Raw genomic sequence first — 20,898 nt, forward strand, 5'->3', positions numbered from 1 at the left:
TGACGCGGTGCACATGGGTAATACTTGGAAGGACATCCTCACAAAGTGTGGTACGTGTCAGCATTATGAATGGAAAGGTGTCATACAAAGTTACTTGGGATGTACAGCGGCTCCATACCTGGGTGGGAAGGAGATCTCCAGTTCATGCAGCCGGTCCTTGAACACTGTTAGCTCTTTGTCATACTCTAAAAGCTGTGGAAAGAAAAGAAGGACGGGAATGGGAAAAGAGAAAGGGTTTAGACTACTAGTACTACTATTAACATGTTTCAATCTCCTTTCAGCTCTACCCTGCTTTACAAATCATACACAGTTTCCCATTGGTCTCTGAGCACTTCTAGTTCCTGCTGAATCGTTGTTGTCATTATGATGTGTTCTAAAAGATGTGTATTTAGGCCTGAAATTTAAGATTTGTCTTAAATATATAAAACTACGTTTTCCCAACAAACAATCGGACACATGTCAAGGCCATTCAAGGACCGTTTGAAGCCTCTACTGATTCAGACAGTACAATTGAATGATGTCTGATATTGAATCAACCTAGAAGTTAATCCTCTTCTATCATGAGGTCGCAATGTCAGTCAGGGGTGGATAGGAAGAAGCCAAATGAGACTTTAGGAGAGTGAAGCAGGACACTGGCTTTAGGTTTATTTAGTTATTTCCATGTTCCCTATGCTGGTAAAAATTGACAGTTGACCAGTTGTGTGTGTGTGTGTTTGTGTGACTAGCCCTTTCCTACTGGGGGTCTCTCTCTCTCTCTCTCTCTGACGGGGCATCCACACGCTCTTCATCAATCATGTCTCCTCACCCAGCTGTACTCACTCACCAGAGTGTACACACACGCGTCCACCAATTTCCCCCCGTTCACAAAAGCCATAAATCATTAGTGAAAAGTGCAATTAGCGGCTCCTTGTACACATTAATTATCTGCGAGATGAACAGGTATAGCTCGGGAACCTGCATGACTGCCTCCCTGAGAGAGTGACAGCAACGTCTCCCGGCAACCCCGCGCTACGGCCCCGCCCCTTCCTTTTCAGACAGGAAGACACGGAGATGAAGGCGAGAGACATGTTTGTTTTGTGGTAAATTGGGCTATTGTACACGTTTCAAACACCAGGCTACAATCATGGCCTGATGAAGACCTCATCCTAGACGCTAGCAGTCTGACAGCGGCTGTATAGGCGGCTTGACGTTAATGACATTACATTGGTGTACTACACGTAGCAGCAGGGTGTTGATGGCTTACAAGATGGAATATCAACGTAGAGATGACGCGGCACACATGGCTGATATTTGGAAGGACATCCTCACAAAGTGGATGTCATAAGAATATTATGATATCAGCAGAAGGTAACTGCAGTCTTCCATCTAAAGCTGACATATTTATGTTGGCCCGTGCATGCATTGTTTGTCCTCACGGCACCGTTGAGTACACACGTATAAATAAGGCCAGGGTCCAGGCATGTGCCTTTTTTCCGGCGGCGGCGCTGTGTGTGCTGGTGTGTATGTGTGATTATGTGTCAGTGGTGTAGAACAGTGGCCATTACTTGCAGGCAGAGGGTGGGGGGGGGGGCTCCCAGACGGAGTCTCCGAGGTTCAGGAGGGCAGATGTGCCGCATTCATCAAACTCACAGTGCCGGGGTCACGGGAGAGACGCACACACTGTGGATGAGGGATGGCTGAGCAGGGGATGCAACCCCACGCTCCAGTGTACGTACAACCCCCCCTCTCCTCACCAGCCACACACTGACACCTTCCTCTCTAGTGGTGTGTATGAGCTACAGCCTCCACTGATGCTGGATTGTTTGATAATTAGGAGTTTAAAAAAAAGATTCATTGTTAAATGTAAAACTGCAAATTGTTATTTAAAAAAGTCAATTAACTGACTGTTGGCTAAGACCTCTTAGTTGTGACTTCGCCAGCTACATTTGCAGTTGACAATGATGTCAGTGGTACGATTTACAATTTGAATCAAAATCTTTCAATTATTGAAAGAAAAACAACTTCCTGATTTCAGGCTGTGGTACACAAAAGCAGCTTTCTCATTGCTAGCTGGTAACGATTGAATTCGGCGGCTGAAAGCTGTCACTAGAATAATTTATAACTATAGCAAAAAGTAAGTTAATATTAACTTATGAAACTGTGCTGTTTTCAAACTAGCTTTTAAAAATGATTCAAACTGACTGGATGAAGCCTCCTCACCAGTGATTATTCATGTAAAGACAGTGAAGTAATAGAACTTAGGAATACAAGTGTTCTTATTTTGGAGCTTTCCGGCTTACTATTTTGATTTGTGATGCGTTTAATCGTTGTTGTTTTGTTGCTGTGGCGTAGTTTAGTGTCATCGTCCGCTCTTTTTATCATTTTGTAAAGCACTTTGTCAGCCAGGTTTTGAAAGGTGCTGTATTAATAAAATGCTTACTTACTAAAACAGCATTGTTCTATATGGCAATGGAGTCCATCTAATTAGTTCTAGCAACATAAGTGAAATGTAGGATTTATGCTGTTCTGTTCATATCGTCAAACAGTATTTCACTTTTAACATGCAACAGAAGAGGCTTTTAGGATGAAAAACAACCCGTTTGTTTGGCGAACACAACACCCTAAATCCAGTAGAGCAATAAAGAGGCGCAAACATTACCCTACACTCTGATACAGTAACATCCAGGACAAGCTTCCACTGTGGGGATATAATGCTAAGTGGATGGTGGTATATTCACTAACGGGGCTTTTGTAGAACGTCACCTGCTGTGTTGGATATTACTGGATGATGTAAGTTGTTTTAACTGGACATGACTACTTTTTTGCAGCTTTCGTTAGAGTGACACAATAAAACTCCATCCTTTCACATGATTCACAAAGTATTGTTCTTACTAACCACTACACTGTTTCCACATGTGGGAAAAAAATCCAAAGCTTGACAGGCCTGTCATGTTTAGTTATGATTGCTAAGCTTTGATTGCAAAACTAGCTGATAAGAAGAGGGGTTTAGTGAGAGTTCTATTATGCGTATATTCATCAAAAAACATTTTAAAATATAAATTATATTTTAAAGAATTGTTGCCGCATTGTGCAATGATCTTCTCTAATGAAAAAAGAAGAAGATGGTGTGCGGTTTAAGTGTGTGTATGAGTGTATAATATGGTGAGGCCTCAAATCAATAATTAACAATGGTCTGTAAGTACACGCGCATTAGTTCACTTGTGTGATCCTTATTGTTGGGAGCTAAGCACCTCAGACTAGAGGTGTGTGACAAAGAGCTGGTAGATGAGCAACATATGGCCGTGTGTATCTTACGGAGTGTGTGCCTTAATTGAATGTTGAGTAATTCATTCAGGTGAACGGAAAAACCCACCGCAGCCACACATTTCACACTACATTTCATGCCAGGTCAATTAAGCATAACGCTCAGTCGCTGCTTTGCTAGCTCAGTGGTTTTTTAAAGAAACAGCTTCATAGTGGTTGGAGGCCTCGTGACATTAGATAAAGCCAGGAGTAGTTTGTCAAGCAGAAGTGACCTTGGGAGTTGTGGAGGAGATGATGCAGCTCCGGCAATATCGCAGAGGGGGAAAAAGATGAAGAAGTGTCTGGGTAAAAAGTACCCTGTCATGGGGCTCAAATTTCGGACTTTGCTTGGATGATCAGCACAGCCCTTAAATCAGAGTGGCGCTGGTAGTTAAGAGGCAGGGAGTTAAAGAGAGGGGGGGATACGAGGCTGTTTGGGCTCCCAACTGTCCCTCTCACTGGACCCTGTCTTTGGCCACAACCTGTAATCGTGCTTTGATTTACGCCTTGTCAAATATCCCCATGTGACAACACCTGCTGCCATTAAAAGCCATCAATAAATGTTGGGGTGAAAGGTCATTTAATTTGATTTTTACACCTCACACTTGGCTTTCATTGCAAGGGGCCATATTTTTCCTTCTTTTTATGGGGTCTTCATTATTTTGTGTGGAATAAGCGATAAACTGTCACTGACAGAGGGGGATTGGTGGATTGGTGTTGAGAGAAGGGGCCAAACCCAAACACAACACAACACTACAGTGTATACACACGACACCTCTGGCCTCTCATTTACATCTTGATAAGTGATGTGGAGGGGAATGAAATCTGACAAGATTGATATTTAGTAGTAAAAAAATGGAAACCAATTCCACAGTAAGGGCACCATTTTGACTCTCTTTCCCCACACAGAAGCATTGCTAGAAGAACTAGCTAATGACTGTGAAGAACATAGCCATTTGACAGTTAATAGAGCCAACTGTGTGCGTATGCTATCTATTCTAAAAGGCTGAGTAAGCAGTCAATTCTTCCATAAACAATTCAAAATAGAAGCAAGCTAAAACAAAGAGACAACCAGGGACCCCCAAACTGCATCAGTTTATATAAAGTTCAGATTTCATTTAAGCGTAGCTTCTGTATTGCCAGTATACACCAGCTTTGACAGGTAAATCATGAGGAAACTTAAGCCCCGAACCTGGAGCGGCATTTGGTTCAATATTCTTCTATGTCCTCTCTTGTTTGAAATCATCTGTGGTGCTTTTGTGAGTAATGCTGGGGGACTACGCCGCCGGCATGACAAGGAGAAGGCTGGGCTAGACAGAAAGGTTCATCACTGGACTACAGCTAGTACACAAACACCCCCCCCTCCCCCATCTGCCCACACCACACTGATAAAGTTACAATAAAGAGATACTGAAACAAAATCAATGGCTATGGAGGAGGGGGGACGGCCCCCGCTGACGTGTGTGTGTGTTCCAACCAGATGAAGAAACTGTGCTGTTCTACAGTACAGACGCACAGTACAAACACGCACTGTACACATGCGTACACACACACACACACACACACACACACACACACACACACACACACACACACACACACACACACACACACACACACACACACACACACACACACACACACACACACACACACACACACACACACACACACACACACACACACACACACACACACACACACACACACACACACACACACACCATGTTCCTCCCATCTCTCCACCCAGGAGCAAGGCCCCTCGGTGCCCCTTGACGCCACGAGAGCGCCCCGGAAAATGTAATCTTCCCAAATACTCATCAGGGCTCTCCATCGTCCCGCCGTGACAGCGCCGGGGATAATTAATTATACAATTTCGATGGGAATATCGACTAAACAAACCTATTAATCATAGCAAAAGTCAATAGGCATGGACACATTCAATCATGTCCCGGCCAATGATTACTCCTCTCAAAATACAATAATTATTTTCAAGAGCCTGCCGCGAATTAAATTTCTGTCAAGCCGGTACAAGTCTTGCAGTTGATGAAGGATGCAATAGATTTTTTTTTCTTCTTCTTCTTCCCCCCCTTCCCCATTGGAGGAGCGGTGAGGAGGGGGGACATTTATCCTTTTGGAAAGGTAGTTTGTTTTATAAGGATCATAACATGGTGTGTTTAACTAGACCATGACCATCAGATTATCTCTGATGCCCCCATTATGTCATCCATCTTGTCTGGCTTGGTGGAGGGTGGTGGAGGGAATAGAGGGAGAGGGGGGGCGGGGGGGGGGGTGGCGGCTCAGACTCCCACAGCAACTCATACACAGTTTCTACACATATCTGCTGATCAGATATTCTCATGTAACTATTTGAAATGTCTGCATTTGAGTCTTTTCAATTAAATAGCTGAATGATGTCCTTTTTATGTGACTTTATTTAGGAATTTAAGTCTACCTGAATTCTAAATTGCATAGATTTTTACTATTCTACATTCTACAGCTGACATTAAGAAGTACGTAGCTTGCGCGTTAGTTTAAGCATGCTGCATCTGACCACATGTATTGCTACATCCTACATGTTTTTCTACCTTATTAAATAGCGGGAAAGTATGGGTTTTGGAATGCAGCCATTATCTCACGGTGCAGAAATAAAAGAAAAAATGTCCTCCTTAAATGTAAAGAAACCTAAAGGGGGAAGAAGTTGTGCAGTAAATTCCACTGCCTTTCAGTACACACGTATAAAAGCAGAGCAGTGCTGCTGAAAAGGAGTATTTGTGCTCGGCAAACCTGCCCTGCATTGATACAGACACACCCCATCCATCTGTCCTTCAATTTGGTTTAGGCCTTTACAGATGTTTCAAATAATTCAGGACCATGCAAACAAGAGTGCAAACAAAGTCAACATATCATTTTAATAGAAAGGTGTGTGCATGCCATAAAAAGCAATGCACGTCATATCACAGAAAAAAACACTAATATTTTGAGAAAAGATCATTTTTCGCTATTATACAATTTCCTTGGAATCCACACGTGCAAAATCATGATACAGTTCAAAATAAAGTTCATAAATGACAATATTGAATTATACGACGATATAATGTGATTTTATATGATGTGGCCAAGGACATTAATACACTCTATCCTTCCAGTTGGTCCAGACATGTGGCTCAACAGCCCATTCTGCTGGTGTGTGTGTGTGTGTGTGTGTGTGTGTGTGTGTGTGTGTGTGTGTGTGTGTGTGTGTGTGTGTGTGTGTGTGTGTGTGTGTGTCCTTCATAGGGTTTTTAACAAGGTCCAACTTTGAACTACTTAATGTAATATACAGCCATATAAAAGTGGAAGTGTGTGCTGGGTGCTTTTTCTACTGCAGACACTCTCTCACTCATCTGTACTTATTTAAGAGACTAATTTAAAAGTTATTCCAAAGACATTTGGCCCCACAGCCCGGACAAACAAGAGAGTGTGTGTGTTAGGCCAAGGTCAAGTGATGGCACCAATTAAAACATGTGCATGATTCAGGTCAGCAATGACTTGTACATTACCTTTCTGTACCTGCTATTCAAATAAGAAAAGCCCTCATATCAAGTATGTGACTGCAATGAATCATTTGAATTCCATCCCTTTCACAGTAATCAGTTTGGAATGTCCATTGTTGCCATACGTACAGTGGAAAAGAGAAAGTGTATGAAGTTGATCAAAAATAATTCAATGAGTTATATATAGGTTGAAGTGGAGAAATGAAAGAGTAGATGGATATATAAAGAGGCGTGACTTACTGAGGTCCCATTGTTTTCCCGGAATACGTCCTGGTTGACATAATTAAAAAGCTTCTTTTCAAGTTGAAGAATAACCTGAATAAGTGGAGAGAGAGAGAGAGAGAGAGAGAGAGAGAGAGAGAGACAGAGAGCGAAACGGTGCTGTGATTAATACTAATACTAATGTGAACTGCAATTTGCAATTGGAGCACTAATGTACAGCAGTGCGCCGCAGTGGCAGACAGCACTGTTAATTCCACATCTGTCTAACTGAGGCATCACACAACTCCTCATGGCATGTTAACAAAACCTGGAATACCTTGGGTGATGGTATATGTATATGACAAATGTATGAAAAAATAATTAGTAATTGAAGCATTAATTACTAAGAGCAATATCTCTTTAACTTTAACTTTTTTTCATGAAGTCCGGTCACACCCGCGTTTATAAATGTCAATGGGTTTGCACGCGGGGCAACTCGGCTCACAGGTAACGAGTTAGCTAGATCAAAGAGTTGTATTCTTTCCCTCTATAATATCTCCTTATTGAATGAAGTTATAAAAGATGTGTTGGCCGAGCACAGAGAAAATAAGAAGAGCCATTGTGACTTTCTGGTGTGATCAGGCTTGAAGACATTGGATTTTTATTGAAATTTGAAAGAAGAGTGTCAGGACTACAATGATGATGGTTTATATCCAGTTACTGTATGATTGTATGTTAATTCAAAAGTGGAGTCATCGATTCTGGAGAAAGCTCTGCTAACTGTGTGTGTGCGCGCCGAAAAATGGCTGGTGCTAATACACAGACTAGGCATAAACTGGTACGTAAACAAAGGGGACCACCATAGCTAACAACTTATACATGTACCTGTTTACAAAGCCTATAGACTCTGTATTTACAGCTTTTTTACAGCGCGCACACAGTACATAGACGTAGCTGATGGTGAGGAAATATTCACGGATTTTGACAGAAAGTTTTTTAGACAACAATCATTCTCCAGAATCACTGACTCCACCTTTGAACGAGGTTACCAAAGATAATGATTGTGTCACAGGCAACATCAGTGCAGTACAGCTTACCTTTCGGTCATTGTCACTTTCTCGGAATATTAGCTTGTCCACTTCATTGGTGTCTGCGGCTCTGACTGTCTGCATGGAAGCGGCGGGGCAGAGAGTCTGGGGGAGAGAGACCAAGAAAATGAGCCATCAAAAAACGTTACCAAATACTATAAGGATCCTATGAAATCAGAAAAAGAAAGTTACTTAAATTGAAACCAATTATCCATATATATTTATTTTACTGTGTTACCCAGATGACCATACAACCACACCCTTACACACATCCACTCTTGTACAGTAGTTTATAACGCTCTGAGATCAAACTATTGTACCTAACAGAATGCACTACTGACAGTGCGCCACATTTGAATGATTTCTCAAAAGAACCGTCCCACAAAACCACCACCTCACTGTCCCTTCTCTTTATCAGGGTCTATGTACTGACCCCCATGGACTGTGTGCATGGTTAAATTCCCCTTTGTGGACTCTTTTAACAATTAGTTAAACATTCGACCATCTGTGTTTGAAGACAGTTGAATGAGGTAATCCCTCAGCCAGTGGTTCCCATACCACACGGCAGAGACCGGGGTCGACCTGATTGAAATTCAAAGCACAGATTAGATAATCAGGTCAAGCCAATATAGCCAGCAGAAGAAGGCCCTTTAGACCCAAATGTCACAAATCAGTCCTGCTTCGGCCGCGAAGAAACGGCACACCAGATTAGAACAAACAGCATGGTCTGAGAGAAAGTGGAACAACTCTCTGCAGTCCCCCCCACCCCACCACTGCTGCCTCCACCTCATTCCTCCATGTTCACACCCCCCCTTTCCCCAAAAGCAACTTTCTAAAGCCCTAACAAATCGCTCCATCTTTCACTCATTTAGGCCATCCAAATGCAGGGTCAATATGGTCCCCTGGCAGCCAAATGCTAATGCGCTTAAGAGCGCTTAAGCAGCTTTGTGCAATGAATAGGCCAAAGAAGGAGCTAGTGAGAAGGGCAAGAGATACTCTCCCTGTCAAAAAGTCATTGTAGCCTCAACCAGCAGAGACAACCACCGATAAAAAAACATTTTTATTTTTCATTTGCGACAACTGCACCACAAGTGTACAACCTGTTCAAAACAACTTGTATTTATTTTAAATGGAAGTTACAACATCTACAACATTTCTTGACAGGAACGTGACAACAGTTTGAAATATAAAATAATCTTTTTACATTTAAAACAGATATAACATTTTTGGATTCTATAAGCATCTTGTAATTCTTCCAAGCGAGCCCCTCTCCCTTGCCTTCCACTTTGCAAATCCAAGAGTCAGTGGAGCAGAAATCCCTGGCCAGAAGCTCACACTAGCGCTTACTGGCACAATACGCATCAATATCTAAAGGGACAGAAATAGCCCCTATATTCATGTTCAAATGATTTTTGATAATCCAGTCAGCGGCATGCATGCATATGCCTTCCACATTTGGCAGTGGTGCACCTTACATAAGTACCACCGTTCAATTGGTTTCTACTTGGAGAAGAGTGGGGTGACATTACTCTCAATGAGATAATTCAACCCAGGGTTTTGTATTCATGTTAGCCTACCCCCTTGTGCCAAGAGTGTCGCTGTGGGGAAGGTTGAATTAAGAAGAAAAGACAATTAGCTAATGCTGCCCTTTTCCTTGTCTTTTCCCAGAACCACTGGGTGAACGTTACAATTTAAGCTTAAGGGAAACTAACGATTCCTAATGCAGTTTTTATATTAATTTCATTTATATGCGAGAGCGACATAGAAGCCGAGAATTGATCTATTTAAAATGTGTTTGGCATTGACTCAGTGTCTAACTGAAGTGTAGCATATCACCAGTGCTTTAGGTATCCTGGGAGGGACCGCAGCACAGTATTGGATGCTGACATGCAGTGGCTGATTGATCTATCCATAAGTTCATCGACTGACCAATCAGTGTGCGTCGAGGCAGTTGGAGGTGGCCGATTGCACCCGATTGATTACAGCTCTCCTTCTGTCGCCCTACGTGAAAAACATCCCTTTCCTCCAAGACACACACACACACACACACACACACACACACACACACACCCCCTCTATCATCCCAGTGTCATAAGATCTGCCCAGCAAATACCAAGATGGGGGCTAAATGAGAACCCTTATGCTGTCACTTATGACCATATCAATGCAGCGATGTGTCCTCACTGCCAACAGAGGAGCCCAGGTGCTTGAGCACAATCTGATCTCTGAACAGATCTCTCCCTTCAAGGAGGCTTCAAGCCCGGTAAGCACATTACCACGTGGACACACCCTCAACTTGACCAGACCCCTAAATGATATTACCGCAATGAATTTGGCTTGAATTGGCCTCTTTATTTAATACATGGCAATTATTCTGAGCCAGGGAGAGAGAGAGAGAAAGCGAAAAGGCGATGGGAAAATATTCACAGACCACAGCTGTAGTTCAGGGGGAAAGAAGAAGTAAGGATGTCTTCACTTTCTCTGTGGGCTTTCTTAACTGATCCTGCAAAGTGACTTGGCATCACATCTCTGCATTATGGGTCAGAGGTCAACGCTGAGTGTTTATAGAGGGCCAGAGAGGGGGGGCCGGGGAGCAGAGGGGTAGCCGAGGAAGGCCCTGGCTTTGTGCATCAATGGAGGATAATCTCATGACTGTCGAAGGAGGAAGCGGCTGTTTAAAGGAGCTCTCTATTCCAGCTGCTCTCCTTAGAAAAGGAGGTTAAAGCAATCTGTCCCACTTCAAAGACCAAAGACACACACAGACACACACACACACACACACACACACACACACACACACACACACACACACACACACACACACACACACACACACACACACACACACACACACACACACACACACACACACACACACACACACACACACACCTCCAGCAAACAGATGGAGGCCTGTGATTCCACTGTGCCCAACTTAAACACTGAGAAACCCACACACACACACACACACACTACACCATGGCACTGCTGACAATACATATCTCACACACAGGGGTGTTTTACATGTCGACATTTAGAAAAGAAGTCGACTAAAAGGAAGGAAGCGCCCACAGAAGAGAACAGTCGATTGGATTGACAGGTTTGAAAGACAAAACAAGATTAAATTGATCGAAAAGCAATAAAACCTTCTCTGCTGATTCATGTTAACAGTGGCTTTTAGATGTGAGTTCTAATGGCCAAGCACAAAGATGGTTAACAGATGAAAAGGAGGGTAGACCTGGAGATATCCTACAATTTTCTTGTTGTAAAATGAAAAATAAATAAATAATACTTTATAACTTTCCTAGCCTTGCTGTGGCATTGGTTTCCACAGAAAAATGCAAATCTTTACACATTATGTATTTAAGGCCAGACACTGCATGGGAATAGTTACGTAAGTTTAACTTGTAGATATCAACATGAAACTTTGCTAGTTTGTTACTTCCATTAAAACTTATTTTCCGCATTAAAAGAAAAAAAAATCAGAAATGTTTGAATACAGTAAATATGCAAATTTGGCAATATTTAATTAATGATGTGTACATTTTCATCTTAAATATTTTTTTTTATGTTAGATGAAGCCAGAGTTAAAATCTTTATTCCCTTTTTACAACATAAGATGTTTTTACAAAAACAGATTTTGGATACAGCTTTTTATTTTATTTTACAAATCAAAAACTACAATGTAAAGGTCTTAAAAATGCATTTTCTGCATGTTTTGAAGAAGAAAAATGCATAAAAAAGAAAATGAACAACTTACAGTATGTACAAATCCTTTTGTTCCTACAGAATAGAGCTGGGAGTATAGAAAAAAAGTTAAACTAAATGTTGAGATAATGGCCATTAAAGGTGGTTGTATAGAAGAAATATACAGACAAAAACAGACGAGGTTAATTAAAATAAAAATCTAAATTTACATTTTGGACCTTTGATTTATACTAGACATGTTATGAAAGCAAAATAGCCAAAATAATATTAAAAAAACTTTGCCTGCAATGTCTTGCCTTATTTAAAAGACTCATTTCATAAAATAATTGGACGCTTTAGTTGTTGGCAAATATTATTACTCAAACAATACTAAATATAAGTCAAAGTAAAGGTGAACTTGTTAGGGACTATTTTTTGTTGCGGATGATTGCATCTGGTCTGGTGGTCATTATTTACAGCAGCAGAATGGTGAATGTGCGATTGAGTCAAAATATACTCAGTGTGTGTGTTCATGGTAATGAGGGAACATGTCACCCAGTGCAACAGTGTGGCTCATTGATAACAATGGAGCTCTGTGGCACAGAGGAATAATACAGGAATATATCAAGCTTTAGATACACACTCAAGACTTGAGCTTATAGTTTTTTTTTTGTATATTTGGGACTCTTTTGTCAGTATATAACACAGTATATTTCACAGAAGTGTAAGGTTTATGGCACTTGGACATTGACTTTGGCAACTTAGAAACCCACTCTGCCAAAAAAAAAAGTGTCAGAAATTTGTGATATAAATAACACAGAGTGCCAGCCAATTCATCCCAACCCCTCTCCCTCCCTCCCAATCCAATGTTATGATTTACACTATTTACTAAACTACCATTTCATCAATATAATAATCCACTGAGTGCGTTTTAGAACTCAGTGATTAAAGCTCAATTAGGTAGAGAGAGTATGAGACAGTGTGTGTGAGAGAGAGAGAGAGAGAGTGAGAGAGAGATTGAGAGAGAGAGAGAGAGAGAGAGAGAGAGAGAGAGACACACACACACACACACAGGTTGAGTGGACAATGATCTAACTATTCATTCTTCATTACCAGAGGCAGTGGACAGGGGCTCCCCTTTGTGTCAGCAGGGGCAGTGGCATTGTCAGAATGCGCCATTATTTTCTCCCTGCCATGCAAAGCAGGGGCTGCCAGCTGAGTTAAGGTGTGCCAACAGGGGGCTGGCAGGTTCAGTGTGAATTGCTTAGCACGCCGATCGCTTTCCCCTACGTCCAGTTCTCCACCGACCGTTCATCATGCCCCATCCAGCAAGCGCGACATCTGCCCCGTAGCTGGGTAAGAGGGGGGGGGGGGGGGCATCCAAAGTAGGCAACAACAAATTCGGCCTCCTGCTTGCCCTGCCAGCTATTAACAGGGGAGAGCCAGTAAATCAGCTGTGACCCTGCTCAACCCGCTCTGACTGGACACAAGCCAGAAGTTATCCACTCCTGTCTGCCTGGAGCTAATTTAATGCTTCCAAACACTGGGGGATTCATCATTGACAACCCATGCAAGGTGGGACTTCAACGTGGAGGAGAGATGAGAATGGGACACAGATTGTGCGTTCCAAATTGCATACTCAGCAGGACTGATTTTTTCACTTTCTACACACTACAGCTGATCATAAAGCGTATGTAGTTTGGATGCAGTATGCCTACAATTGGGACATACATCACGCCCTGAACTTGCCTATTGCTTATACATCTGTCGCGTCGCTGTTTGTTTTCACACTGGAGGCTCCGTCGACGTGAAGTAACTTCCGGTGCGCATTGGATTGTGGGTCAGAATCGGCCAAAATGCTTATGTCCACACTAAAAATCACTACCAGATACAGTATTTTTAAGCATGCTGCTGCTGACTACATGTATTGGGACATCTGGAATCGGTGTATACCATATTTTATAGCAGGGAAGTATGGGTATAGAAGTGCAGCCATTATCACAACCGCAAAGTCACCCTGTGACCTGCTGGTCAACTAGTGACCCTGGTAAACCTGGCCTGTGTCAGCCCTAACAGAGAGTAACATACACACACAAACGCTCAACCCTTCCCATGAACTCGTTGAGCTGGGTGAGAGCTGACACTATGGGCTTGATGGCAGTGTGTGTGCCTCGTAGGAGGTCTCCTAAAACCTGCCACGCCCTCGCCGAAGGAAAAAAAAACGAGCTTGGAGAGGTAAGAGGGCGTGCAAGGTGGTGATAATGTGCCCCTATTTATCTTGTGCATTATAACATCTGGGAAACTTCTCTTAAAAACAATGGGCGCGCATTGAGGGCTGCCATTCTGGCTTTACCTTCAGAAAGTGGCCCAAAAAAAAGCATTTGTCCCCTTAGGAATGGATAATGGACAGGCCACAAATCATTCAGGACAACAGGACGGAGGGGTGTGTGTGTTCGTGTGAGAGAGAGAGAGAGAGAGAAACTGAATGTATGTGTATGTTTTGTGTGAGTGTGTGTGTGTTCCCCCCTTGGTATTTAACTTCTCTGCTGGCCCATTCTGCAGGGCCCCGCAGGACAAATTGCCCTGCATGGTTGTCTTTGAGAGGCAGTGCAGCGCGCAGAGAAAGGGACAGGGCTGAAACACAGGGAACAGGCCTATAAAAATTCATCACTTTGACCCCGCCGACCTCTCACTACTGGGGGGTTGCACACACACACACACACACACACACACACACACACACACACACACAACTATCTACCCACACACACACACACACACACACACACACACACACAGATGGACGGACACGCACATGCTCACCCTACCAAACTCAGAAGTCAGAGCTGGTAGCAAATATTCTGAAATGATCTCAAAACATTTTGAAATAAAACAGCAACACACTGTCACTTCAACAAGACAAGTTGAGCCACAGAAAGGTACTAAGCCTCCCAATCTCTTTCCCCTAGCACATGCACACTAGCAGCAGACACAATGGCCATGGAAAAAGCCTCCTAATACAGGAAAAGGGCCACCAGATGCTTCATTGTGACTGGTTTCTGTGTGTAAAGTAGTGGCAGTAAAAGGAGGGTGGGTTCTCCTGAGGCGTATTAGTCCCCCCAGTAAGAGCAGGACATTGTCTCAGGGCCGGGCTCTTGACACATTACTGCCACCTGTACAAAGAAAAGCTAATGAGAGATTTAATCTGAGAAACCTCCCCTGCCACTTTGAAAACCAACCGCGGCAGATGTCCGCAAGACTGTTTAACGCAGCGCGGCTTCTCTTAACCTCTCAATAAGGCCGTGCATGCTTAAATCGCTCAATGGCCAACCCTTAAAGTGGCATTCATTTGAATGTCGTTGGCCGCAGTTGTTGTGTTACCAAAAAGCGTGCTTTGTGATGTGAAGGAGTTAGCCGCCAGCGCTGCGGCCATTCACGTTTTTTTTTTCCTTCTTCCTTTTTCAGCCCCCTTGGACATAAAGAGCATTTATCGTGTTAATGAGGAAACAAATTCACATCCAAGCGCAAAGCAATCATTGGAGCAACGTTTAAATGGCCGCCAGAAGAGCTATTGATACAGAGTATGAACACTTACTAAGCACCTGAAGACATTGCACTGCACTCTGGTCTAATTTACCTATCCCACGGCATGCTCTAGATAGGAATCAATTGCAGGAAACAGACGGTGAGGTAATTTGTTGTTGCCGAGTCAATTACAGAATATCGAACACCCAATCAGTGATTAGTGGTGGTCCAATAGGAAGGTAGAGTCTGTGGAGTTCATTACTCCGCTGCTCGATAAAGCCTGGTTAGAACTAGCAACAGGAGGAACTACAGAAAATGCAACAGATATTCTTTCACGTTAGAAATGTAACTTTGACTGATTGTACACCGATTTAACCAGTACAATAATACTATATAGTAAATTATAGTTTTAGTATGACAGCACAGAGGTTTTTACTTTTTCTTCTCTGTAGCAACAGTTGAGCTACCAAAGCAGTTGACGGCTTTTTCAGGCAATCTTCCTTCCACTGTGCACTGCTGAGGCACAAAACCCTCCACACACACACACACACACACACACACACACACACACACACACACACACACACACACACACACACACACACACACACACACACACACACACACACACACACACACACACACACACACACACACACACACACACACACACACACGCACACACGCACACACACACACACACACAGAACATTGATTCATTTGGAGCACCACCCTTTAATTTGTTTGCACCATTTCATCTAAATGATGTGCTTGTCTGCCAGGGAGAGAGAGAGAGAGAGAGAGAGAGAGAGATAGAGAGAGAGATAGAGAGAGAGCCCAGTAGAAGGGGAAGAGGAAGATACTAGGGGAGGGAGGGTTGTTGAGACCCCACCACAGGGCGCTAGGCAACCATCTAGTGGGTGGGCTTTGTGATACATTTTACCAATTTTTCATGCCCATCCCTCTTGATGTGACCCCACTCAGGGCCTTTTATGCCCCTGACAGCTCCGCGCAGAAAAACATGCTGCCGCTCTGATAGCATGAAATCGGGGAACAAAGACCCCCAGGGAGAGGAGAAGGGGGCCACCGAGGCACGCCGTGCTCCGGTCCCGCCTGGCCCTGGACACAAACAGATGTTAGGCCAGCCCCGGCTCTCTCTGCCCCCACTGAAAGAGGAGGCCCTGCCTGGAGAAATGGGCCTGAAATGCATTGTTTCTGGGCCTCCTCTAAGACAAAAAAAACGGAGCCACTCCTTCTGAAAGGGCCCCGGCAATATGGCCGTCACAGATAAATCACACAAGGAGGGGGGAGTGAGAGAAAAGGCCCATGAATTCTCAATGTGGCCCTTAATGGGCCCTCTTAAATATGATGGGATATGTGTGTGAGGATTGTGGATGGAGCCCAGTGACTTTTAATGTGAGGGGGACAGAGTTGTTTAAAGGCCCATGGTGCCAACACTGGGTTTACAGGGGTGTTACAATGAGCCATTCTGCACCAACGTCCCTCTGCCGCCGACAGTAAAGATTCACACTGGGAAACCTGTTGCCAAAGTTGTTTAAATAATGCCAGCCGCTCCACTGGCTTCACTCAACAACAGAAGTACATCTCATTACTCTGTTGTACTTTTTCATTTTGAAATGGAAAGGAAAAAATCACATTCACTGCTTTCCAAATCACATACTCTTTCTTTTTACTATTCTACATACCACAGCCTATCGTAAAAAATACCTATGTTTACTTGCAGTAGGCACACAATTTGGGACCTACTTTTACTTAATTATTTCGTCATAACATCGCGCCTTGAACTTGCCACTTGCTGATATATCAGTTGCATGGTCACTCAGAGGCTCCGTTGATTTGGCGTAACTTCCGGTGTGCAGTGGATTGTTGGTAATAATTGCCGAAAAAAACATGCCGATTTCCACACCAAAAAATCACGACCGGATGTTGCAGTGCACTGGGTATTTTTAAGCATGCTGCATCTGACCACATGTGGGACATCCTTATATTTTTCTACCATACTAAATAGCAGGGAAGTATGGGTATTGGAACCCATTGGAACGCAGCCTATGAGTTAAGGAATCGCTTGATTTGAATATGAACTGTGAGTGACTTGTTGATGCAGCCATGTGCAGCCATTCTCACAGAGACTCATCATTTGCATATGCAAATCACAAGAGAATATAATGATTAAAATGCTTTAAATAGCAATGGAGATTTATCTGACCCTGGGGACAATACGCGTTATCTTGGAGACCACTCAAAAACAATTATTGTGTTCTGTTCTACAGCGACTGAGGACTGCATTAGTCAAAAATAGACTGACATCATAGTTTGGACACTATGTGCCAGGCACAAAGAGATCCCTATCCTTCACAGTTTATGCCACATTTCATCTGGACTAAATAAAAGCATCACTGTTAGCCGACGCTGTGATTTCAAAGGCAGCGGTCCATTCTGAGCAACAGAAAAACAGCACAAACCATCAATAACACAAGCACATAAAGAAAGAGGCCGAGCTGGAAGACAAAGTTGATTATTCAAGATTTATAGAGAGAAAACATTGTTTAGAAATAGTGGCAGATTAAATTTATAGGACATAGATTGAGTATTGAGTCCAGTTGGATTTACAGACTGATGGGATTATTGACTAATGATATATTGATACTGTTTTGGATAATGTTGACAACTGCACTATGGTTACTGATAAATGCAACAACAACAAAAAACAGCAACGTTCCTTTTAAATTAACAGTAGGAAATAAAATGCACCATATAAAACGTTTCACATTTCTTACAACGGGGTGGTTGGTATCCCTACACAGATACATGGCTATGGAATATTCATTCGATGTACAGATAAAACCATTATTTGATCAATCTATTAGTTGATAGGAAAACCAAATCTGCAATAATGCAGCAACTGATTCTTGAAGTCATTTATTTTTAGCAAGAAGTGCAGAAAATGTAATGGGTAATCTCTCTGTAATCTGAATGACTTGACTCTAACAGAACAAACTGCCTTATTACGTTTAGAAGTTCCTTTTAATTCATTTATGATATTTTCTTGATAGCCGGAAGTAGAGATCAAACCAACTTCTGCACTATAATCCATGGGCCAGACCAGATATCGGTACCATCTGGAATGGAAAATTCTAGTTGTGATTTTTTTATATCCCATACATCCCTAGAAGAGGTGTTGATGTGATATACCTTTTATATTGGTAGCTTTATAGTGGTTATCCCCTCAAGAAACTGCAGGTGAATAGGGTAAACATGTTTACTGTTTTATCATGAAACTTTGTCAGTTGATTAATCACACTTAAACAATTATTTTTTTACATTGCAATTTTTTCAGAAATGTTTGAATAAATATGCATTAGTGGCAATATCTAACTAATTATATGCACATCTGCATTCTTTTAGACTATTATATGTCATTTAAAAACTGGACTATGTGAAACTGTGATATACGTTTTCACTTCTTTCTGACATTGTAAAGAACAGTTCATCGATTGATCAAGTACGTAAGTCATGGGCAGATTCATTGATAATTCATTGGCAACTATAAAACCTTTCTGGGCCAAGGACTGACCATGCCTCCAGTAACAGGCTTGCCCCCAGCAGGACAGAGCAGCAGCAGCAGTGGTGGTGAACCCTTAGCGGGGGTAACTCAGGTTACGTGCCCTGACCGAGGCCAACCCCAGGGGCCTAACCAGGCAACGTGCCCTCCCAGGCCCCAGCAGTGCCAGGCTCTGCGCTCATCCTCACGCCATCTCACCGTGGGCATGGTGTTCCCAGCTGCCAGTCACAGCACCCCCCCCCCCTCCCCCCTCCCCCTCCTCCTCCTCAAGTACACAATGGCAGTAGCATGGCTGGCGCCGGGCTCAAACGGACTGTTGTTAATGAGCAGGAGCCACAGAAGCCACTGCTTGTTCTTCATTTGCCAACGTTTTAATTAGATGGACAGCGCTCCCATCAAAAGCCGCATCGCTCAGCTCACGGCCTCCATAGCTCAACACTTCTTTTACCATCCTCTGTGTCTTCAGCGCTGTATTCACCAGCAAACAGAGAGAAGAGAGAGAGAGAGAGAGAGAGAGAGAGAGAGAGAGAACAGGAGCTGTTGTCTGCAGGGAATAGTCTCCCTCTATATCCAGATGGGTTATCTGTGATATAATGGGCCCTCATTGTAATAGATTGGGCTCTTCTAGTCAAGATAATACGCCTCTATTGTATTGGAAGGAAACACCTTTCTTTGCAGGCTTCACCTGTGTGGCCATAAACAGGCGTGGGTCAAATAGTAGATGCCTCATAATAACTGTTTCAAGATGAATGATGTGTATTAAATGGGTGGGGTATCCTGCATCAGGACAATTACAACTGTGTATTGTGGGTTGTCTCTGACAGAAAGGTATATTGATTTAGTAGGCTACCACAAACCACGTAAAGGATTTGTCAATACAATTTGGCCTAGTAATAAAATAGTCAAATACAACACAGCAATGCCGCCTCCGAGTGAGTAGAGCCTGGCTTAATATGGAACATATTCGACAAAATAATTAAGTAAAAATGAAGAAGAGATCAGTGTTACAACACTTTCCTGAAGAATTATGACATGAAAATGAATTGTAATGAGCTTCACGGTTTAGTCCAAATCTGATTGAGTACATGAGGGCTGGTACAAGAGTGTGTGTGTGTGTGTGTGTGTGTGTGTGTGTGTGTGTGTGTGTGTGTGTGTGTGTGTGTGTGTGTGTGCAGTGCACGTGTGCATACATCTGTGACCCTTGGTCTAAATGCATGATGAGTTTATCTGGCAAACTGGTGGCAGCCAAGGAGGGTCGTAGTCCCTAGTGTCAGGGGTTCCACAGAACAGAGGCCCAATCAGTGCTGGCCCGCTGGTTAATGGATGGATGGCCCCCAAAATTAATTAGCCTGACTAATGTAGTGTACACTTAATTACACTGGCCGCCTTTTGATTTATAGCAGGCCAGACACGCACATGCTAGTCAAAGTCGGGCTAAAAAGGGAAAACTGTTTACCCTTTACTGGTGCGAAATTATTTATCCATCCTAGGTTCAGCAGCCAGGACAATGGCCATCAACTATGTGACGAACTCTGGATTGTTTCAGCAAATAGAATGTATGCACTGACGTTATGTTCACTATGTCAAGTTTACTCACACTACTTTAAGTGAGACATGGCAGGCAAAAATATAATTCTTTCAAGTACTGGTCAATTTAGAGATGTTGTGTCTATTTTGCTTCCATAACATGTCTTGTTTCATAAATAAAAGGTTAATAGAGTAAATTAGTTTTTTATTTAACTGAACCATGTTGGTTTGCGTCTGTATATTTCTCCATAACCATCATACAAAATCTGTTTACTAAAAACTTTGGAATCTAACATGTTGTAAGAATTAAATACAGATTTCAACAAAGGCTTTATCCAACAAATCTAGATGTTTGTTTTTTAAAGAGATCTATTAGTTAGATATTGCTACATTTGCGTATCAGAGCGGTAACAAATAATGAAATAATTGTTTTAATGTAAGTAATCAATTGGCAACATTTTCATGATCA

At 42.7% G+C, this 20,898-nt stretch overlaps 1 protein-coding gene across 1 annotated transcript in view; it reads right to left on the bottom strand.

Moving 5' to 3' along the window:
• inpp5a (inositol polyphosphate-5-phosphatase A) overlaps positions 1–20,898 on the bottom strand; it is a 150,300-nt gene that overhangs the window by 15,547 nt on the left and 113,855 nt on the right. The window contains exons 10-12 of the mRNA XM_080036224.1: positions 8,117–8,212; positions 7,059–7,133; positions 119–192 (exon numbers count right to left, since the gene is read on the bottom strand). Of these exons, the coding sequence (XP_079892350.1) occupies positions 119–192; positions 7,059–7,133; positions 8,117–8,212 (245 nt within the window). The remainder of the gene's footprint in view (positions 1–118; positions 193–7,058; positions 7,134–8,116; positions 8,213–20,898) is intronic.

Source organism: Ammodytes marinus (genome assembly GCF_949987685.1).
Source record: "Ammodytes marinus genome assembly, chromosome: 11".
NCBI classification, from domain to species: Eukaryota; Metazoa; Chordata; class Actinopteri; order Uranoscopiformes; family Ammodytidae; genus Ammodytes; species Ammodytes marinus.